At 43.3% G+C, this 24,107-nt stretch overlaps 1 protein-coding gene across 1 annotated transcript in view; it reads right to left on the bottom strand.

Annotated features, from left to right (window-relative positions):
• The window catches only part of LOC309541678 (cytosolic phospholipase A2 epsilon-like), a 39,795-nt gene that overhangs the window by 11,723 nt on the left and 3,965 nt on the right, over window positions 1-24,107 (bottom strand). Inside the window, exons 2-13 of the mRNA XM_082239824.1 lie at window positions 22,925-22,997; window positions 14,222-14,358; window positions 12,862-12,993; window positions 11,067-11,107; window positions 9,538-9,580; window positions 7,502-7,556; window positions 6,201-6,358; window positions 5,408-5,485; window positions 4,266-4,303; window positions 2,602-2,761; window positions 2,016-2,152; window positions 894-1,116 (exon numbers count right to left, since the gene is read on the bottom strand). Of these exons, the coding sequence (XP_082095950.1) occupies window positions 894-1,116; window positions 2,016-2,152; window positions 2,602-2,761; window positions 4,266-4,303; window positions 5,408-5,485; window positions 6,201-6,358; window positions 7,502-7,556; window positions 9,538-9,580; window positions 11,067-11,107; window positions 12,862-12,993; window positions 14,222-14,358; window positions 22,925-22,997 (1,275 nt within the window). The remainder of the gene's footprint in view (window positions 1-893; window positions 1,117-2,015; window positions 2,153-2,601; window positions 2,762-4,265; window positions 4,304-5,407; window positions 5,486-6,200; window positions 6,359-7,501; window positions 7,557-9,537; window positions 9,581-11,066; window positions 11,108-12,861; window positions 12,994-14,221; window positions 14,359-22,924; window positions 22,998-24,107) is intronic.

Below are 24,107 nucleotides of genomic sequence, written 5' to 3' on the forward strand. Positions count from 1 at the left end.
TGCTGCCCTTCATTTGCTCTGAGCTACTACCCCCATCATCCCAGACTTGCAGACATGCTGACTTGTGTTGATGGAAGTTGCCGTCCACAGTGTCTGGATGGCAACAGATTGGGGAAAGCTGATACAGAGGGTACCAAAGTTTGCATGTCACCTCTGTACTAGACACATATGGTTGCTTAGACTGCACTTTCCAAAGGCAACATCCTCCATACCCCATCTTATTCCATCTACAGTATATCAGGGGAATATGGTATAGCCTTTATTTTATTTTTTTAGCATGAGGGCAAAGCAAGAGAAGAAGAGCAGCTGGCTCATCCAAAGGGAAGAATTTTGTTGCTGAAGTCAATGTGGGAATAGACTTTGGCTGTCGGACCAACTGCAAATTGCACGGAGCTAAAATGATTAATAATAAAGTGAACCATCAGAAATATCCTGACTTTGTCCAGCACCTGAGAGCCAACCCTGGCATTCAGCTGCAATCAGTGGTCATCACCAGAAAACCTGTAAAGCAACAGAGGCAGGGAGTAGTTTTTCACCCAAGCGTTTGGCAGAGCTGTAGCTACTGGGGGGGGGGCGGGACTAGCCAGGTGTTTTGCCCTGGGTGAAGCCTCCAGAGGGGCGCCATTGAGGGTCCCAGTCTATGTGTGTGTGCATGCAAATGTGCATAGGGAGTGCCAAACTGGGTCTTTGACCCAGGTGAAATAAAGCCTCATTTTGCCCCTGCTTTTGAGAATGGTAATTGAGATTTGGCAACGGTGTATTTTGATGACATTATGCATCAATTTGGCAAAGTATTGATTCTATTCTCCTCTGCCCTGAGATCTTCAGATGATACAAATAATTCTGAAGGAAGAAACAGATAATATTTCTGAAAACAAACACATATAGCATACCCCATCATTCAGCATGGCTTCGATCATGAGTCCCCAAAGGTCTATGAAGGATGTCTTATATCCTGCTATGGTCCTCTGGCATAGCTCCTTATGGTAAGCTTTTAGGCTTTCCAAGGAAAAGGCACTCATTTTAGATTTGGCTGCTTGAATTCGAGCTTTCTTGATGATCTCCCCAAGATCTTTCTTTGACCAATCAGCATCTTCATACAAATCTGACATCGTCCTGGAAAAGAAAGGAAAGGAGATATGATTTGTTTTTATTCCAGACTGTATAATACAGGTTAAGTAAACAAGTAGTGTTGTGCAGAACCTTTTGCAATACATTTTTTTTCAACCATTCACTAGTAAAGGGTGGGTGGAATTTCGAAAGAAATGGGCTCTCACTCCCGCCGCCGCCACTCTTTCTCACTTTTGTAGGCAGGTGTTATCTTTGAAAGTTAAACATATTGTCTTTGAATGCTTGAACTGAGACAAACTTTGGAAAAACAATTCAGTCACCCTATCATCTAAAATATGCTATTTAATTTTAGTTTAGCTTAAATGTCCTTTTAAAAGAAAACACAGATCAGCAGCCCATCAACTATCAACAAATCACCACTCTTCCCGCTCTTCACCACTCTTCTTCACCTGAGAGTAAGTCCCCTTGAACTCAATGGGGTCTAATCCTGAGCAGGCATATGTAGTGTTGTATTAGACTGTTAGGAAATTTGGCTCAGCTCACTGTGTTCTTTGAAACCAATAAACTCGCTCTGCTATTGAGGGGGGGGGGAAATTTGCATATACTGAGAGGCACTGTTCTCATTTCTCTACTCCCAGGTAATAAATTATTAGTCCTGCCTTGTGACCTGACCAAACAACTGACTCACGGAGCAACTGAGGAAAAATTATTCTGCATAGACTCACAATACCAAGGGCATTCTGGAGTTTCACAAAATTTAAGCACTTCCTTGCTGGTGTGGAAAACCAAAGGAGAAACTATGTACACCTACTTAATTGTGACAGTGTGCTACGAAATCAACTAATAATTGCCTCTGATTTCACTGGTAGTCAAATAATGACGCAATATTGGAAGAAGGGTTTCAGCACAAGTAGCTCACACAAATCACAGTTCTCATCCCTTACCATGTTGTCCCTGATGAGCCTGTTATATACGAAACACAGTCCAAAAGCTTCAGTCTCTGGAGACCCCAAAGGGTGCCATACATAGCGGTTAATGCTCTCATTCCACCTCCTGTAGTTGTGACAGCAATCACAGGCACCTGTTGAGCGCAAGAAAATAACCAGTTTTTTATTGGTTATTATTTTATTTATCAAATTTGTGTACTGCCCTTCATCTGCAGATCTCAGGCCAGTTTCCTATGGCCACTTCCCAAGAAATATAGGATTGCAGAGTAACTTTTTTAACTTTTGTATAATGTTACTGTATTGATTTGCTGACACATAAACTGCCTTGGCAGCATAATTTATTCTGAAAGGCATGTTAAAACTTTATTTAATAAATAAGTCCAGGGCCTCATTAGCATGATAAGCAGAAGGTTCTAAGATGCAGCAAGACTGGGTCACAACATTTTGTAGTAGTGAAGAAATACACAGGACTAACACCACAGAGCCAATTTCCCATCATAAAACCAGAGTCTAAAAATGCTTCAGTGCAGCACTAGATACCAAGATCTGTAGGGAGAAAATGGCACTCTTGTGATCCACTTACTTCATGGTCTTTCAGGTCTTGGTCTAAATGAAGAAGACTTTTCAGAGTAGCAGCAACCACTTTCTTCCGTTTCTGTAGGAAATTCTTTTCATCTGAGCACAGATCATATCCTAGACGCACATCAAGACTTTTCGGCCTTTTAAAAAGCAGGCCCTGAGTCCTAAGGCCAAGAGAAATTTACGCAGACAGTTTTAAAACCTGCTACATCTGCTGGCTGAAATCTATCAAAGAAACATTTGCTCGAGTGTGCACATGTGTGTGCACAATGGGGTTTTTTCCTAACCATCAGGGTAGAATGCAGCAGTAGCAGTCTTGCCCCTACCTCATGCTGAAGCACAAGCTGATTTTTAAACAAACTGAATAGGTTGCTGTCAGGGGTGGCTGCTGTCCAACGGTGCTGACAAAATGGAAAGCAAACAGGAAGAGGAACCAGAGCCAATGACAGGCAGAACTAACTAACGCCATACCTTTAAAAGGTAAAGGGACCCCTGACTGTTAGGTCCAGTCGTGACCGACTCTGGGGTTGCAGTGCTCATCTCGCTTTAGTGGCTGAGGGAGCCGGCATACAGATTCCGGGTCATGTGGCCAGCATGACTAAGCCACTTCTGGCGAACCAGAGCAGCACACGGAAACGCCGTTTACCTTCCCACCAGAGTGGTACCTATTTATCTACTTGCACTTTGAGGTGCTTTTGAACTGCTAGGTTGGCAGGAGCTGGGACCGAGCAACGGGAGCTCACCCTGTCGCAAGGATTCAAACCGCCGACCTTCTGATCGGCAAGCCCTAGGCTCTGTGGTTTAACCCATAGCGCCACCCGCGTCCCCATACCATACCTTTACAACACATCAAATGTACATTTAAGGCACATGACTCCCTGCAAAGAATCCTGGGAACCATAATTTCCCCCTCACAAAGTTACAACCCCCACAGTTCCCTTAAACCACAGTTCCCAAGATTATTTGGGGGAAGTCATGTGCTTTGAGTGTGTGCTGGATGAGCCTTAAATTTATGCTGTTGCTCTACCCAGGTTACGTCTCCACCCTCTTCCCCAATGGGTTAGTTTTACAACAGCAACACGGAGACCGAGGAGGAGGAATCTGACAGCAGTGCCACCTCCTGGAGCAGGTGCGTGGTGCTGGCTGTATAAGCAAGCAGGATGTAAATAAAAAGGCAGGGAAGTGGAGGCTCAAGCTCAAGGTTTCTATGGAAAAAGGAAGGGGGAGGGAAGACCGAGCATATGATTCCGGGGAGCAATGTTTTCTGAGCAATGCCCATAATGTGGTTTTGTTAAAATCTGGACACACTTAAATGCAATGGACAGAATCCAGAAGGTAAGTAAGTGTGCTTAAACGTATAGAAATCATAGTGCATAACAGCTGGATTGTGTCTCATTTGGTCCACGTAATTGCTAAGCATCTTAAGAACTGTTTCTCAAGACAGATCACCTGGACAACAAACGGTTTTTAAAAACTTGGTACCAAATTGCTTTGAAGATGCATGTATTTCTTACATTCACACATAATGGTTTTTGGTGTTAATTCACCTCAAGCCAGACATTCAAAACATCATAGGTTTGTGAGATTCCATATAAAAGCAAAGTAGTTAAGGAGTGAGGGGAAATACATGTGACTGGGGAGGCTCATGTTTAGAAGAGGTTTTCTTACCAGTCTTTTGACTTCACACTCAAATCAAATGTTTTGTTCTGGAAAATAATAAAAAATATATATATACATGAGGAATGAACTGAATGTTTACATTTGAATTTTGAATGTCTGGGAGGAAGATCATCCCCCCCCCCAAAAAAAAAAGAGATGCTTGGTGTGGGAGGCCAAAGTTTAGGTAAACATTTGTTTTTGAAAATGTACACTTTAATGAGATGCTAAGGGATTATTCTCATCTTTTGCTTAAAAGTAACTGCTGGGTGGCAAAACCCCCGAAAGATGCAAAAATGATCTCCCTTCATTAGTGGACAGAAGGTTCTGCAAATCCTGGGTGGAGATACATCCAGTTCAGCTTGAATATATATTTTTAAGTACCAAGGGACATTTGAGTATTCATTTCTGTCTGTTCCAGAAAGTATTTAAATTTCTCTGTGGTTCTACTCCTCCCCAAAAGTAACCCAAAATACATGTACTGTAGGTGGCAACTGCCATCTTCCTGTTAACCATGCAGAATTGGACCTGCATTCCCAAAGCTGTATTTTTTAGTAGATCAGAATATCAAAATAGAACAATGCATTGATACAATGGCCCAAACAATGGCCCAAATAATGAAAGAACCAATCGGCTCCTCATTATGAAGTTAAAAATTGGTGATGGCAATAGATAAAATATCTACTGGGTGATGAATATGAACTTGGGATATGAGGAGTTTTATAACTACAGATCTTCATTTGTAAAGATAGAAAGGGTAGAGGAGGGAGATATAAAAAGTCTGTTTTCAAATCAAGCAAATTAAATAAATATGAACTGTCCTGCTTTGAGTGATAATGAAAGTATGGATTAGTTTACACCATAATTTATGGCAGGCAGGAAATTGTGAAACTTTCTTATCCATGTGCCCTGCATTTGATGCTGAAATGTGCCAAAAGCATTAATATAATTCAGACTCCAGCTAAATATAAATCAGACAATGTGGACCACATTCATAGGAAAGATTTACCTCAAGTGAATGACAAGAAAGAGTTAACATGGGATGGGTTTTTGTGTGTGTGTGTGTGTGAATGCACTTAATATTGTCCCATTATTTGAAAAAAGTGTTAATGTGGGAGGGGGGGTTATCCCTAGGAGTCAATAGGAAGTCTCACCGGTGGTATTGTCACTTGCTCTTTGATAGGAAGAGTGTTCAGGGGAACAGTTGCTGACTCATTCGTCTCTGAGGAGGCCTGCATATAAAATGAAATTTATCACTAGGAGAAAATCATCTAAAGCAGTTGATATTTTCTTTCAGGGGCTCCTTAATCTAAAACTAGGAATCAGCTGCTTGGTGGTAAACCATGAGGGTAAAGTGTCTCCCTGGGCAATTGAAGCAGTGGGAGAGGAAGGGGGCAGGGGGGTGGTTTGCCCCGGGTGCCAGCCTGGGGGGGTGACATCGCCATGGACAGGCACCTCCCCTTGGGACACTCGGGTGGGCAGGTGCCGCCCCATTGGCATGACGCTCACTCAGGCGGATGCCACCCCCTTGGGACGTGCACACAGGTAGGCACTGCCCCATTGGGAAGCTCGCATGGGTGACATGCCACACACCCCGCGTGTGACGTGCCACGCCCCCACTGGTGATGTGCCACACCCCCGCCATCCCAGGTACCGAAACCCCTTCCTACGCAACTGACTTGAAGAGTTGCCAGTTACTGTACTGAAATGTCCTGGCCCACCCAAGACTGGCCATGGCTCTCTTCACCAGGAAGGGCTTCTCTGTAAAGGTTTCCAATACAAGCTGGCAAGGATAGTCTTGCCCAGCACTGACTTATTGTGCCTCTTGGTGTGTCCTCTGGCTTCATCGTCTCAGCTCTCACCTCTGCTTCCTGGCTCCTACCTGACGAATGTCTGTGGCTCAGCCTCCCCTCAGCCTTATTATGGAGACAAAAAACCCCAACATACCGCAAGAAGCTGTCTCCTCGGCAGTTCAATATCCAATTCTGATTGGTTATATTTGATGTAGTGAAATTTAGCAGGAGCAGCACGGCAAAGCCAGGTGCGCAACGTGAGGTTTTGAGCTTCTTCATGGGATCCCCCCACGGAAAGAGTGAATTTTCTTTCTACAGAAAGGTGGTGGTGGGGAAGCAATACAGAGATCTATATGTTAATAATCCCTCCAAAAAAATTGATTTAAAATGGCTTTCATAAATAGGCTATAGATGCTGGAAGCAGCCTGGGACCCACTGTACCCTTTTTGCGAATGGAGGGTCACCTCCCGTTTGCAGAAGTGATGGCGCTGCAATAGAGGAGAACCCTCACAAGAGGGGGAAAGGAGGCAGTACTCAGATTTCCTCCAACCCACTGCAGCAGATTTTGAAGGAACCAGGGGAAAGGAATTGAAAGCTATTTCCTGCCAGGGCCAGCAGAGAGCCAGTGTGGTGTAGTGGTTCAGAGCGATAGACTCATAATCTGGTGAACTGGGTTCGCGTCCCCGCTCCTCCATATGCAGCTGCTGGGTGACCTTGGGCTAGTCACACTTCTATGAAGTCTCTCAGCCCCACTCACCTGACAAGAGTGTTTGTTGTAGGGGAGGAAGGGAAAGGAGAATGTTAGCCGCTTTGAGACTCCTTCGGGTAGTGATAAAGTGGGATATCAAATCCAAGCTCTTCTTCCCTATCATGTAGAGCCGTGTTTTCCGAATTGGGTCTCCAACTTTTTCTGGACTACAACTCCCATCATCCATAGCTAGCAGGACCAGTAGTCAGGGATGATGGGAATTGTAGTCCAAAAAAACAGCTGGAGACCCAAGTTTGGGAAACACTGATATAGAGGGTTCTACTCATGTTAAGTAAAATCCTCCCTTGCAGACTTTCTCTGCTCGATACAGAGAAGCATGGGGTACTAGTGTGGAGATTTTGTGCTCAGGCATAATGCCTGAATAGGACTACAGTTAAAATGGTCATGAATGTTCTATGACTTCACAGCAATTCAGTAAAGACTAGGCATGGAGGCGACACCAGCTAGCTTGCAGAGAGGCCGACTAGCTAGTTCTTATTTTATATTACATATACACATGGAAAGCTGCCATACACCATTGGTCCATCTAGCTCTTTATTGTTCATCCCGGCTGGCAGCAGTTCTCTGGGGCTTCAGACAGGAGATTATCCCAACAATAACTTGGGATGCCAGGGACTGAACTGGGTGTACCACTGCCCTCCCACTGAACTAAGGCACTCCCCCAACCCCAATTAAAAATTGCCTACCTGTTTTCCTTCTTCCCCCATCTATTTGAACTTCCAAACAGGCAACTTCACGCGCCTGTAAAGGATTAAAATTAGAATCAAAGAGTGAATTTAGAACAAATATAGATTTTTATGCCGCAGCCTGGTATTGCTATGTAAGGTGCTATTATGATGCAAATGTAATAAACTTGGGCTTAATTTTAGCCACAGCCAGTCCCCACACTTAAACCTTCCAGGTCAAAGGTTATGTGTTCAGATAGATTTAACTCTGGCTTCTCTGAGTACTACAGTCATACCTCATGTTAAGTTTGCTTCATGTTACGATCTTTCAGGTAATGTCCCGCGGCAACCTGGAAGTACCGGAAAGGGTTACTTCCGGGTTTCGCCGCTCGCGCATGCGCAGACGCACAAAATGACGTCACGGGCATGTGCAGAAGCGGTGAATCGCAACCCATGCGTGCGCAGACGCGCTGCTGCGGGTTGTGCTCTTTTCATGTTGTGAACAGGCGTCCGGAATGGATCCCATTCACAGCCAAAGGTACCACTGTATATGCAATGTAGCATTACATAAAATGTAATCTCTCTTATAAGTTTAATGAATTATTTGCTCATCCACAATGAGCCAAGTAAATAGGATGCAGCTGAAAAGACTGTTAGGAAAGGAACAAAATTCAGGGTAAGTCAGAATTTATTGGTGGATGTTCACACCTATGGAAAAAATATTACCACAGCACTTGGGGACTTTATTACCGTGGAAACAAATCCTGCCCCCTGCCTCCGATACTAGATGGCCCAACCCCCCAAAAAAGGAATTCTAGACTGCCTTGCAATATACAGACTCTGTCTCCACTACCACAGAAATGGTTTTGGAATCTAGAATAGAAAGAAAGCAGATACAGTATCTGCCCATCATAGTGATGAGCATTTTGCCAATGAAGGAACAAACATAAACCTTTGGATTGCTTTAGTGACAAACTTGTCGCCACCTTCTGGTGAGCAATGGGCCATGCTTATGCCAACTTTGAACCTACAGAGGTGGTTTAAGATCAGCTCTACAGCTGTCCAGTGATCCCATCTTCTAAGTTAGGAGAAAGGCTGGGGGTTGTTTCCAAGGCAACTGGAGTGCCTCAGCCACACAAGACCAAACCTGTGAAAGCAGGAAAGGCCAGAATGGTGGGGTTTGCTTGAATGCCTCTGGAGAAAGGCATCTTGCACTCCTTTGCTTAGTAGCCCTTGGGCAAGAAGACTCTCACCCACCCACTCTTTCCTAGGAAAAGCCTGGGGCAGGGTGGGTATCTTAAAGACTGATACTTGAAGGCACCTTGAACACCTTCAAGCAGCAGTGTCTAAGCTCATCATTAGGGAGGTGATAGCAGGAGACCTGTTGGGAGAAATGAGGGGTTCCTAAGCACAATCTTTTGCTTGACTAGTAAAGTAGCCCAAATTGTAGGCTCCTTTGCAAGGATTTCTCTTCTGTCAGTCTACTGGCAATATCCATTAGGGCAGGAATGGGGGAAGCTGCTGATATCTAGCTCCCATAAGCCCCAGCCAGTATGACTAATTGCCAGGGATAATGGGAGTTGTAGTCCAACAACACCCTGCAGCTCAGCAGTTCCTCACCTCTGCACCAACAATGTAACACGGTTTTATAGTTATGAATATTCTGCCAGCACATGTTGGAGTCTGTTAAATTCTCTAGGCAGCGCAGGGGGAAATGTTAGGCGCACAGAAGCTTAAATCAACTGGCATGTCCCAATCTCAGTGTTTTAGGAAGCTTCAGGCAGGGATAGCATGCTTTGATTTTTACCACTTGGTGGCACTCATCTGATGGTGGAATGCGAGGTGGAGTGTGGCAACTGTAACCAAGCTTCTCTGTTCCAGTCTGAGCTTCCTCACCTTGGGGGAATTGAGTGGGAGAGCTAAGTAGCACAAATTCCAGTTCCAGCTTGTCATGCACAGGAAAGTTGTGTTTAGGTATGCAGAATTTGAGTGCCTGCACTTTATAGACCTAAGCTCTACTAGCTGGTCAGATAAAGAAACAGAATTAATAAACTTACCACTAAAACTCCATTAGTAAATATCTTCTCTGGGACATCTGGGCTGAAAGGTAAAAGAAAAGAAAATTATACTCTTCCAGTAACTGTAAGGATGGCATTTTATTTGTATTTTGTTTTCTCATTTGAAAGCTTCTGTGTCTTTTGCGGCTTCCTAGTGGCTCCACAACTTGTTTGGCACAGCCAAATATTCACAAAACCAGGCCAAGAAGGGACATGCCATCCCCAGCATGGGCAGCATCCTGATTCAGCTTCGGAGTTCTTCAGGTACATTGGAAGCTGCCTGATACTGGGTATTGTCTGTACTGACTGGCAGCAGCTCCCCAGGTTTCAGACAGGGGGCGTTCCCAGTCCTACTTGGAGATGCTGGAGATTGAACTTGAGACCTTCTGCACGCCAAGCAGATGCTCTACCACTGAGCTGCCGCCCCCTTCCCCAAGAACGGTGTGCTTTCCAGTGAGGGGAGGGCTATGAGCTCAGGAGGACGCCCAAGACAGCGAACAACAGGAGAGGGGGAGATGCCAGGAATTGGGGAGCCTCTCTGAAATGCTCATTCCAAAGGACACATCAGTGTGAGGGGCCTAAAGGAAAGCTGGAAAAGCAATTAAAGAAGCAGACTTCCAAGTAACGTGGAACTTCTGGCTAAACCAATTGCATCAAGTAACAAAAACTCAGGACAAGCATATTACAATGCTAAATATGCTAATCATCTGCATACTCTCCCTTGCTTTTTCCTGTAGGACTAATTGCAGTCGTTAACAGTGGTCAACAGGTTTACCATACCCATTGAGTCAATCACCCATCTCCTACTACCCTCCTGAGAAAAACCCCACCCCACCCTCCCACTATATATAAGGGTCTGGTGACTTCTGTTTCAGTGTATCTGAAGAAGTGTGCATGCACACGAAAGCTCATACCCAAAACAAACTTAGTTGGTCTCTAAGGTGCTACTGGACATTCCCAACCTTGGATCTCCAGCTGCTTTCAGACTACAATTCCCATCATCTCTGACCATTGGTCTTGCTAGCTAGGGATGATGGGAGGTGTAGTCCCAAACTGCTGGAGACCCAAAGTTGGGAAACACTGCTGTAGAACATGTGAGGCTCTGGATCAGGAATATCATGGCACATGCTGTGCAGGAACTCTTCTCCCTGATCTCTAGTTTTCTGTATGCAAGGAGTTTTATGTGGAGCATCCAGTCACAAGGTTTCTTCATCTGTCGACTGAGGCGAAACAGTAAAGGAGTAGTTCTATCATGCAATCTCCTTGATGCCTTCAATAGCCTCCCTATAAATTGCCAGTGCTGAAGCCCTTTAGCAAATGCTACTATATCCCCATCAATATGTTAGCCCCTGCTATGCCACATTGATCCTTCAGTGACCATTATTGCCCCAATAATAGAATATGAATACACACCATCAGCAATACCTAGTTAGATATATAGTAAAGGTTTTGTACCAAGAGAGATACAAGGCAAGCTATATTTGCATGGCAGTTTTGTTAATGGTATGTGCAACAACAGTTGTTCTTACCTGCTCTCCATTGTGAATTCAACTTCTAGTTCCTCCTTACCCTGAAAGTTTAAAAAGCAAAAACAGTGACGGCATGTTCACACATTCTCTTGAATAATAAAGCCCACTTCACACATTAGTCAAGTGAAGGGAGTTCATGCCCTGAGCTGTGGACATTCATGCTATGGAAGACCTGGAGCATAATATTCCATAGGAGCTAGAATCCTGTCCAGCCAGGGTTACAACTTCCTTCTGCAACTCAGAAGTCCACCCTCAATGAGTGGAAGTCAGGGGGCAGGACTGAGAAGCCAAGTCACCTCAGAGGCAGCTAGAGATGGAAGGACCTGACCATTTTGGTTTTCTCAGTTTCTCATCTTTCCAGTCATAAATCCAGTTCTCCACATGTCTGCAGAAATTTGAGATTATTATTTTTTAATCCTCTTGGAAATTTGTCAGCATTTTAGTGTGGATTTCTGCTAATAAACACATTTTTAAATGCAGTTTTGACTAATATACACATCTTTGCAAGCAGTTTCCCCTAAAAATGAGCATTTTGGTAAAGATTATTCAGCTGTCCCTAGGCTATACCTCTCAGGTCCACTGCGGGAGCCATTGACCAGGGGGTAGGTGGGATCTTACTAACAAAAGGCCGTGCTGATGTGCCTTGCCCAATTATGTCCCAAGACAGCTTGCTCTCCATACCACATGGAAGCACTGGTGATGCCCAAGCAGCTTTGGCTGCCGTCCCAATAGGAAAAAAATATAGAACTCAAATCCCTTTAATTTCAGTCAAAAACAATTAGCCACATTTAATTCAATGGGACTTGAGTGTGACTAACACTCTTTGGTTTTGGGTCCCAGTGTACATTGCCTTGTCTGGACTGGACTCAGATGTTTAAAGAAACGCACACACTGTTCATACTTTACATGTTTGATATGGGAATCACTGGTGTATTCAGTATCAAAATGTTTATTTCTACAGTGGTACCTCAATTTAAGAACTTGTTTACGAACGATTTGGTTTACAAACTCTGCAAAACTGGAAGCAGCGTTCCGGTTTGTGAACTTTACCTCCGTCTACAAATGGAAAGCAAATGGTGGAAGGGCACCAGCGGCGAGAGGCCTCGTTAGGGAAAGCGTGTCTCAGTTTAAGAACAGATTTGGTTTAAGAACGGACTTCAGGAATGGATTAAGTTCGTAAACCAAGGTACCACTGTATTCAATTAGGTCAATTAGATATGTAATCCTCTATAGGTGGATGATTTGTTTATCAACAGCCACTGCTGTGAAGGGTCACCGAGCTTGTTTTGCATACATTTAAGATCTCACTATATTTCCACAGCTAAGTAATGCTAAAATAACTAACCATAGTTGTTGTGAAGGGTAGGTTTGCATAATTTTAAACTAACTGAATTATCAGGATAAAAAAATTCCTTCCAGTAGCACCTTAAAGACCAACTAAGTTAGTTCTTGGTATGAGCTTTCGTGTGCATGAATTATCAAGCTATACTTTTTTCCATTTTATTGCCATTTAACTTTAGCCTTTAGATTCTTCTTCTTCTTTTATACCCAAGTACATATGGTTTTTTTGTGTGTGTATACACACACAACACATAGTTCACAAACGCTTATGTTATGATAAAATTTGTCAGTCCTTAAGGTGCCACAAAACTCTTTTGTTGTTGTCTGTGTATTCAAAGCAAGTGTAATTCTTTTATATGGTGCCATTGCTTAATAGCTGAAAGGGAACTTTATTGAAAATTGAGAGAAATGTGGATTTGTTTTCCACAGCCTGTTTTTTATTTGCAGTACTCACTTTTGGATTCAGCTGAAAGCTCAGGCGGGTTGTTTCACCAAGTTGGATTTTAGAAACATCAAAGAAAACAGTGAGGAGATGGTCATCTGCAGTATGCTTATCTTCATCAGTAACTTTAAGCTCCAGAATGTTCTAGAGAAATCCAGAGAAGAACTTTAGAACCTCTCATAGACTAGCCTCTCTCTCTAGGGGCACCTCATCCAAGGAAGAGGAGTGGGACTCCAGGAGCACCAAAGACCCCAAAGAGCTCACAACTGAGCAGTCTGATGTCCCCCACCCCAGACGTGAACTCAGGGCTGGCCCTACCAATAGTCAGAGTGAGGCAGTACTTCACGTGGCAAATACTGGTGGACAGGAAGCAATAGAAAGGTGTCAGCGGACTGAGCTGTATGCACACCACATGGCTTGCCCTGCAACTCCTAAGCCAGACTGCTGCCCTCAGCTGTAGTGAATAAAATTGTCCCACCACTAGTGCTGAAGGATTCAGTGCCAATCCACTGTCCTTCAGCTTCAAATGGGTCTTTGGCCTCAGGTATCAGAATGTACTGTGCTGCCCCTTTCTGGACCTTCTTCCCCTTGATACAGACTCTCCCTCTTTTCTTCTAACCCCTCAAAACAGATAGTCCAGCAAGACATCCACAGTCAGTGGAGATGTACTTATCCAACAGCCGTAGGATTTCAATAGCTGGGTTTTTTCTCAGGAGGAGGGAGAAGCCAAAGGAGGACATCTTGTGATCCAGAAGATGACCAGGAAAACAGAGGATCTGCCTTAGAGGATATAAACCTTCCAATCTTTCCTGGGCCCTTGCTGGGATAAGAACTTCAATTTATCTTAGTGCCAGCTGTGAACTTAACCTTCATCCAGCTCAGATTTGCCCTGCTCCCAACCAAGGCCCTGACTGGTATAACCATCCTCACTACGCTGAAGATGTTTGTCACAGTAACAAATGCCTCACCCCAGAGGTGAGGATGGGAAATCAGTGACCCTTCAGATATTGTTGGTCTCCAACTCCCATCAGCCACAGTCATTATGGTCAATGGTCAATGGTCAAAGATTATGGAAGTTGTAGTCCAACGACATCTGAAGGGCTATGGGTTCCTCATCCCCATCCAAGGAGGTCAATCCAGGGGTAATTCCTGTTCTAAACTTTTAACCGTTTAATATTATGTATGTGTCATCTCCCAGAAAGTAGAACAGTCCTGTTTGAATTTGTATTATGTTAACACTTGGGAAGAGTAAATATTGGGAGTATCTCCATAGTGATTTTAAGTGACACCTGTGCAGTTCCCAGTCCTCTGCTTCTGTGATTGCCTAAATAAGTAGCAATTCCTGTTTAAGAGCGTTGGCACAGCTCCTTACCTTTACTTCATTTTGAATCCTAAAGTGAAATGTTTCATTCCACACCGGGTCTTTGTTGTCCTTCACGGTCTGGGTCCTAGTCTTTTTCACTGACGCAGTAGGCATCCACAAAGTCACGTAGCAATCAGACTGGGTTACTATTGCAAAAGATGTGATTTTTTTAGCAATAAAATAGCAATATGCAACTCATAAGTATTTACAGCACAAGCCTAAGCATGTTAAATTTTGGAATGACTCCAAATGAGTTCTGTGAGTCTTCCTTCTGAGTAAATATGCTTAGGATTTAACCATCAGTGCAGTGTTTAAGCTGTGCTTATTATATATAAATTCAGATATTCATGTCAGGTTGAAAACAGGGTTTTTCTGGCAGAAATAACCAGTACAGTGGTACCTCGGGTTACATACACTTCAGGTTACATACGCTTCAGGTTACAGACTCCGCTAACCCAGAAATACTGCTTCAGGTTAGGAACTTTGCTTCAGGATGAGAACAGAAATCGTGCTGCAGCGGCGCGACGGCAGCAGGAGGCCCCCCTAGCTAAAATGGTGCTTCAGGTTAAGAACACTTTCAGGTTAAGAACAGACCTCTGGAACGAATTAAGTACTTAACCTGAGGTACCACTGTACTATGAACACAATCCAATTGGGACCTTAGCACAGGGTAGGATTTTAGCACTTGGCACCCCTCCCCCTCCCCAAAAATCCTGATCTGGATGATTTGCATTTCAGGAGTGGTGCCCCCAGTCTGAATCTGGTTCATGGTTAGGGATAAAGAGCTCAGGTGCCTATATTTTCCACACCAAAATCCCATTCTGCGAACAGCATTATCAACGTCCCACATAATTGGGCCCTTAGATCACTCTTATACAATACATTCAGTGCAGTGCAGAGCAGCTTATATTTTATGGCATCACGGACACTGCCAAAGCTAGTAAACGAGGTACTAATTATTCCTTATACAAGCAGGGCTGGAGCTTTATTGTGGTGCATTCCCGGAAAGCAACCACATCTTAGTTCTAGATTAAGGAATGTTTGTCCTACACAGCACTTCAGACAATAGCAAGGAATTCATTACAAGAGATCACACATGTCAGGAGCCCTATATTTTTTTCCAACTGCATATCAAAAAAATACTTAATGCAACAAACAAAATTAATTAACACAAACCCTGATGCCAAAACTGTTGATTTGAATTAACAAAAAGAACTGGAGTAGAACAGATCACCAAGTCCAATATTCTGGTGAAGTTTGTGCTAAACAAAACAAACACAAAAAGCATTTGGGAGCACTTTCTATGCACTTTCAATCCCTTTCAGTGAGACGAGACCTTAGCATGGAAATCATACTTGTCCAAAGCTGTATGGAAAGCCATATTTGGGGGGATGGAAGGGGGTATCTCCATGCTGCAGCAAAACTTCTAACACTATCACAAGAAACCCTTTCATTCATAGCATCTATGGATTTGAAATAGTATTTTCAAAAAGCATCCGTGGACTGGAAATTTCACTTTGAGGGATATTTTGTTTTTGTTTTTTCTCATTCTTTGCTTTTGCTTAACTGAAAAACAATAATAAATTATTTTTAAAAAAGAAAATTGGAATCTCATCTTGCCATTTAACTTTGCAGCATCTTATGTACTTTGTCTCTTGCTTCTGTAATGAGTTTTATACAATTTCATGAGATTAATTACTTTATCTGCAGCTGCTGCTAAATTAGTTTGCAGTCTGATCTTTCTGCATCTATGAGGCACTTTATCTTCCCACTGCTAAACTGAAATGTGTTTAGTTTGGTTTTATCTGGCCTTTGATACATTGCACTCTCTTGGCTCCATGGTTTTGGATTTCTGCTCAGTTGTTTCACTAGATGCTTGTGCAATTTTAAGTTGCATCAGCTCAGAAGGAAGAAAAGCACCCAACTGAAGTTATTACAGGCAGGGGCAGATTCAGTAAAGGGAGGGCTGACAAGCTGGTTAAGAGTGAAAGGGAAATTGAAGGCTATTCCTTCTTCTGCCCCTTCCCCATCTGGTTATGGGAATTAATTTATCAATACCTTCTGTGTGAATATGTGGTCCCATTCATTTTTTTGAAAAAAGCATTCCAAGGACCTTGAGGTTAGGCAACAACTAGCTCGTCACAAACATACCTTTCTTGGGTGATTGCCCTGAAACTCCAGATATTTTTGGATATCGCCAATTATCTGGATCCATTTAAATCTGGTTTCAGGCCTGGGTCCTTTGTGCACTGATAAATGACATGCTGAGAAAAGGATCGGGAGAGTGTGACTGAGCAAATTCTCAATTAACTCTTGGTGGCTGTGGATAGCATGGACTATGGTATCCTTCTGGGCTGACTGTCTAGAATGAAAAATTGGGACTGTCTAGGATGAAGATCCCTGACCAGCAGATGTTGTGGAGACTAGAGATAAAGATGAATAAGCTCAAAGGGGAGCTGATAAGCCAGCCAAGGTCCAAAGGAGATTGAGCTCCTATATAGCCATTGCCAGCAATTCTTCTGCCCAAACTTCTGTTGGGTCATCTCCCCATTTCCAGTTAGACCCTGACTGGATCTTTAGCGAGCCAAAAGCCCACATGACTACAGAATGTCACCAATGCTCACTGAATTTAGTATGGTCTTGTTGGAATTCTGTACTCCCAAAATCTGCATATGGGCAGAGGGCAGCCTTGCTCTCTCTCCTGCCAACTGGGCTTTGGTGCCTTGCTATATATCCATGACGTTTGAATAGGCCATACACCTGTGAAATCCAACACTCTACCTAAACAATATGACCGATATCCCAGATAAAATCCAGGGATCTACATGTGTTGGATTTTAAGAGCACATACAGCATATTCAAATGTGACACCCACAAATCAACAACTAGTGCCTTCAGAAGTGTGGCAGATACATTGAATGGATAGGGAAGGAACAGACTGAAGAGAAGTAGTAAGCTTATATCATTAGCATAAGTCTAGATGGGCCAAGGTGTACCATATTACCAAAAAGGCTTGTAAGAATAAGTCTAGGTTTCAAAGGCAGACACTTGTGACTGGAACTAAACAGGTTTTGCAGCATGCAGCCTCATAGACATGTGGGTGGAAAGAAAGCTCAGTGATTTTCCCAGCTGACTTGGGACAACATTCCTTCCCAGTTCTCAGGTATGTTGATGATCAATCTGATTGCAATCATGCAAGCAATACCTTGTCCATCCATCCACCCCCATGGCTCCCTATAGAATAGCATCTCTTCCTGTTTTCCAATTCCTAATTCTTTTGCGTGTCACTAGTCAAGACTCAATAGGTGGGGTTCTTCTTCCTCGCCTCCACCCAGACTTAGACCTTGGGCACTGAGTAAAGCATACAGACCAATAATTAGTGGAATCTCAATCAGCCTCTAACATCAGAGTTCAGTAGTCCTCAGGGATCCTTTCAGGCATATCAGAGCTCAGACATAACTGTGGCAGTTGCTGTCAGTTGCCAATAGCAGTGACAGACCCTGGGGTCTCAAATTTCAGCAGTTCCCTGTGTGTCACCAAAATTGGGGGGGGCAGCTTCTCATGCTTCATTCTAAAGCATAGTTTAGCACCCTGAGACTCTGCGCTCAGTGTGATCAAACTGGTCACGCCCCCCTAAATCTGCCTCTGCCAACAGTGTAAAGTCAGATGATCAGGAGGCCAGATATTTCAGAATAATTGATGTTAATGTTATAAATTCCAACCAGGGCTTAGGCAAAAGCGCGCACACAAAAAGTTAAATGCACTTGGCAATTCTTCCTGTGCCAATTTTTTAAAAACAGGGCTTCTTAATGTTGATTGCATTATCCCACCTAATGGGAATCATCACACAGTACCATTATGAGCATGATACCATTATGATGCTACAGTGATGCCATGAAATACAGCTAATTTGTAGCTGCATGGTGAGTGTGTCACTAAGCCATCTCAAGAGCAACCCTTCCTGCTTTTGTTCTCTGTCAGCAGATGGATACTTTTGCTGCTATCAACACAACAGAACATTGCTGATAAGTGATCGGCAGTTTCCAGCCAATTAAACATAATAATGTAAGTGCATAAGAATAGCCTGCTGTATCAAGCCAATGGCCCATCTAGTCTAGCATTCCTGTTCTCAGTGACCAACCAGATGCCTGCAGGAAACCAAGGAGCAGAACATGAGCACGAGAGCACTCTTCTGTCCTGTGGTTTCCGGCAACTGACATGCCTCTTACCATGGAAGCAGAGCATCAACAGCATAGTCATCAATGGTCTTTTCCTCCACGAATTTGCCTCTTTTAAAGCCATTTTAATTGGTGGCCATCACTGTCTCCTGGGGGAGCGAGCACCATAGTTTATGTGCTGTGCGAAGAATAACTTTATTTTCTCTGTCCTAAATCTTTCAACATTCTGCTTCTTTGGATGTCTGCAAGTTCTACTGTTATGAGGGAGAAAAACTCCTCTCTATCTACTTTCTCAATGCCATGCATGATTTTATGAACTTCTATCATATCACCGCTTACTCACCTTTTCTCTAAACTAAAAAGTCCTAAGTGCTGCAACCATTCTTCATCAAGGAGCTGCTCCATCCCTGTTATCATTTTGGTTGCCCTGTTCTGAACCTTTTCCAATATTCTTTTTGAGGTGAGGTGAGGCAACCAAAACAGGACTTCAAATGTCGTCACACCATAGATTTGTATAATGGCATTTTGATATTGGCAGTTTTATTTTCAATTCCTTTCCTAATTATCTCTAGCGTGGAATATGCCTTTCTAATGGCTGCCGCCCACTGGGTTGACATCTTCATTGAGCTATCTACTGTGACCCCAAGGTCTTACTCCTGTTCTGTCACCTCCATTTCAGACCCCACAAGCATGTACGTGAAATTAAGATATATATATTTTGCTCCAGCATGTATTACTTTACACTTGTTCATATAGAATTTCATTAGCCATTTTACTGTTAGAGTTGTACAACAAATACCTCTGATCTGGACCTTGTGTAGAATTCAATTCACTCCACCACAAGAAAGAATTTTAAAACTTTACCTCAGAACAGTTTTAAACACTTCGTTCTTTTGTAACATTTAGATTTTGTAACTTAAATTATACATTGCAAAAATAAGCAATGATTTTCAGTTCCTTTATCTGCTCCCAAAGTGGGATATTAAGCATCTTTAGTAAAATGAAGTTTCTCTGTACAGGAGTGCCAACTTGAATAAAATATTGTGGGGGCCCAAATAAGCCCCACACTGCATAATCAGTCTCATGATTGAATGGGAATGTCCATCAACTTTGTGGGGGCCCAGCCCCTCAAATATTTTATTGTGGGGGCCAAACCCTCCACGGCCCCTAGGAATTGGCTCCTAAGTCTCTATATATCTAAAAAAAAAAAAATGCACTGTATCTGACTGATTGCTTCTGCCTGTTGCAAGCAACCTCCAGGTAAATAGACTTCCACGGGTTCTCTTTGGTTGTGTCTTGTGATGGGTCATGAGGTGAGCCACAAGATGTTTAGCTCATTCACAATGGAAAAACACTACCTCTGTGCCTAAGGCACAAAAAAGCCCCGCCTTCCCATACAGCATTTCTAAATACAATACTCTTAAACACATTAAACTTATAACTAACATTTACTACCCATTCACCCAGTTTAGAGAGATCCTTTTGGAGCTCTCCACAATCTCATTTTGTTTTTGTTTTTTTTAAAAACCTGAACAATTTAGTGTCCTAAGTAAACTTGTCCGCCACAAAGCCCACCACTACCTTTTCACCTCCTCCCTAACCACTATTAAGATCAAGGCTAGAAGTACATATGTGTCATCCATCAAATGGTTGTGGGAATAAAAGAATATGTTATGCTCCGCTCAATTGAATTTAATAATTCTGCACAGCAAGAGAAGTCAGATGTCCAAGGACAAGCAGGTTGGTCCATCAGAGGCAGTGTTGTCTGGGAGGCAGTCTGAGGGCTTTGCTGTTGAATTGTGGAGCAATGAGTTTCCAGCAGCCTATTTCTGTTCTCCCTGACAGAGACTGACAAGAGGATGGAGCCAATATAGCTAAAGGAACCCAGTGAGTTACACTTCCAAGTGCAGCAGGTGGTGTATATGGCTATAGCCTCACATCTACTTTGCAATTCATCAATAAATTTTCATTTTCAGCTATTGGATCAGCTTCAGTTAGCAAGAATACAGTTCTAGTCCTAAATTGTCCCAGTCCTAAATTGTATATAGTACTCCAGGCCATGAGATCATTCGGTTAATATTGTATAATTTAATTTTTTCTCATAATCCTGTGAATCAGCAATGTCTTTCAATTTAGCTTTGGACTCAGATGCCAGCACCTTGCTTAATAACTTCCCATTTTAAAACCTTCTGCATCAGATGTTATTTCAACTGCCCAAACAAGTTTACATGAATAAAGTCTTCTGCTTTCTTCTGGTTCTTTTCACCTCACACTTTTTTTCCATTTAGAGCTTGCTGCATTTAAATAAAAAATAAAAAAAATAAGGCCAGGGCACATCCTTTCCAACCAATGCTCCCATTTTACTGGCACAATTTGTTTGCGCAACACCTTCCTATTATTCATGATGCTAATCTGGCTACTTCACATAAAATGAGGCTTGGAGATGTTGCTGATCACAAGCTTCCAGTAGCGACATACAAGAGACAACTTGCCAATTACTGCAATCAACAGTCATGCTCTTTGTTACTATAGTCTCCCTGAAATCCCACAGACATCAGAGACTATGCCACCATTATTTGGAGGTAAATGGTTTATAGGCAGCAGCTGAAATATCACCAAGTATGGTGGTATCTAACTAGTGACAGATCCCCCCAGAGGCATTTTCATACACTCTCCCAAGGCTGGGTATTTGTTAGAACTCCTGGAATAAAAATAAAGAGAAACAAGTATAACCTGAAGTAAAACATTGCCATGTGGAACATTCCACTTTCAGCTGGCCAATCATGCCCTTTTCCAGGAAACTCCATTCTATTTCCACTACCCCTGGTTTTCCTTCCACTAAGAGAAGACTCCCTGGAAAAGACCCTGATGTTGGGAAAGACGGAGGGCACAAGGAGAAGGGGACAGCAGAAGACGAGATGGCTGGGCAGTGTTCTCGAAGCTACTAACATGAGTTTGACCTCTGCGAGAGGCAGAGGAAGACAGAAGTGCCTGGCGTGCTCTGGTCCATGGGGTCATGAAGAGTCAGACACGACTAAACAACAACAACAATCCCCCATCAGTCAGCATCCTGTGATGACTGAGTATGTTCAGTTCTCACTGAGCTGTTGGGGGAGCTTTCCCATTAGATTCCTCCCCACAAGCCTAAGATGTTTGTTTTTCTGCCAACGTTGGGGTTCACTCAAGCCTGCTATTGCATGTGGACGGTGCTCTTTTGGTAAATAAAAGATCCATGCTCAAAGATGCACTTATGCGTGATCAATTCTTGCTTCATCAAGCCATCATCTCATGTTAAGTAGTAAAGATACAGTGGTACCTCAGTTTACGAACTTAATCCGTTCTGGAAGTCCGTTCTTAAACCAAAATCGTTCTTAAACCAAGGCACGCTTTCCCTAATGAGGCCTACAGCCACTGTTGCCCTTCCACCATTCAGATTACATTGCGTGGCAAAGTCCTGACCCTCCCCCCCCCCTTGGTTGAATAAAGACACATGACTCAACTATTTAAGGTTAATGGGCTAAAAATGGCCACAATTTCATTGGTTACAGATGAGTGGTATTAGCTTAGGCATTGGATCTAACCAATTATATCTGACTCCAGCCCATCTCAGGGAGTCCGAGAAGGGTTAACCACCAGTAGGCGGAGTCCTACTGGCATCAACTAGGAGCTCCCCCAGGGTTCACCGATAGATGTAGTGCCTTAGGCCCTAACCTCCCTAGGCTTTGGACAGGACCACGCCCCCCGGAATCCTTTAATGGAATCCTTTAACGGAATCCTTCAATATGCAGGGCAGGTGATGGCACTACCTCCCCTCTTCTCTTCTCCAGAAATATTCCAATGCCTAACCACCAAACCTTAAAAAGTTGTGACAATTTGCTACGAGGTAGGCGAAATCCAAGTGGCTGGTGCCAATTTGCCAAGTGGAAAAATTCCCACCAGGCCCCTCAACGGTGACCAACTGAAGTCCATTTCAAGGTCAAAAGAGATGAAAACCTTAAAGGGCGGGAGGGTGGGAAAGCCGGAAAGAGAGAGATCTCCCGTCCTGCCTTTATCGGGTAGGCCACACACCCCAGACCAACCAGATTGGTCGGCCTGGCCAGTGACCCAGCTGGGAATCCCCCAGTCGCACGTGGAGGGGTCGTGAGAGCCCACAACACCACCTCCTCCTTAAGGTGGAAGTGGCCTTCTTAGACCAAGGTAAACTTCTCAAGCCAGGACACTATTTTCAGTTTTGCAAAGTTCATAAACTGAATCATTCTTAAACAGTACTGTTCTTAAACCGAGGTACCAGTGTACTTTCAAATTGTATTTGCATAGGGCTGGGTGTAGTTTAGATCCTGCATAACACAACTTTTTCCTTCTATATGTTTGAGCTAAGTTGGTTCTGCAAATGATTCTCTACTTGCACTGAATATAAATGCTGACTTGTGAGGCATGCATATAAAAATCATTCAGTGATGAATATATGTGTATGATTATGACTCTAGGCTTCTTAAAATGACAAGGAAGCTCTCACAACAACCAAAATACTCACGCAGGTCTGCCTTCCGGAGATTTTTCATTTTTATGACCTTTACGGTGAGAAGACTGCAGGGAGCAGGTTCTGTCTGCAGAACAAAATCAAACATGAAGGATGGGTTAACATTTAGCTTATTGTAAAGATGGCATCTAGCTGACTTTTGACAGGATACAGAATCGCCCCCCCTCCTCCAGCCTGGCATAGGAAAGGAGGAAGAAAAACAAAATCGCAAGCCCATCCCAGCAAAAACTCACAGATGCCTTGCTGCAATGAGGCATTAGGTCGCACTGATGTAGCTAGAGCAACCCAAGCAAGGGAAATCTGTTCCGCCATATTGTCTGAAGTCTTCTTACAATAATATATGCTAGCCCATGAGTGCATCTGCCTGTGCTGCTGCAGATGGATCTAGGATGGCACATGTTGGTTAGCTTCTCTCCTCCACTCCCATCCTCCTCCTTAACCCTTTTGTATCCTTTTCCATCACTGCAGCCCGGTGTACCATGTGATGCACTGCATAGGTTTATATTCCCTGGCACCTTCTACTCTAGTTATGAAATAGTGATAACGCAGATTCTTTTTGCTGCCTGAGGCAAAGCACAATATTGTGTTTCATCTCATTCCGCATATGGAAGTCAACTGGACTAGGAATTGAATCTTACTTTAACAGCAAGGTTCACCACAAGTGAGGATCCATCCATCCATCCATTCAATTTATATCCTGACTTTCCTCTTAAAGAAGCCCAGATTGACAATTTAGGAGGCACAAAGCAGGCTGCATGCCACAAACAGCTCTGTCCTTCAGCATTTGCAGTCTTAGGCAGCCTCCTCACTCTGTCTAATAGTAGGACAGGCCCTGGTAACTGAAAGGTCTTTGTGTTCTTAACCACTTTTTTTTAGTGTCATAGTAACCAAAAGGCCTTTAGTCTTCATCTTACACCTTTCTGTCCAATTAATTTTTTAACACAGTACAAAGACGCTTGATGATTATTGGGGAAATAAGCAGTCAATTTCTGGGCTTCTTAAATAACTTTTCTTCACAACATTCCTGCACAGACACAGGCAAAGCCAGACTAGTTCATGACTGAGGTGAATCTGATCCTTGCTCCAGAAATGTGCAAAAGCCTACTGAGGCATTCCCCTCCTCTTATATTTATTCTTCAGTTCCACTGAAACGACTACAAATGCTTAGCTGAAGCCT

Source organism: Podarcis vaucheri (genome assembly GCF_965113315.1).
Source record: "Podarcis vaucheri genome assembly, chromosome: 1".
NCBI classification, from domain to species: Eukaryota; Metazoa; Chordata; class Lepidosauria; order Squamata; family Lacertidae; genus Podarcis; species Podarcis vaucheri.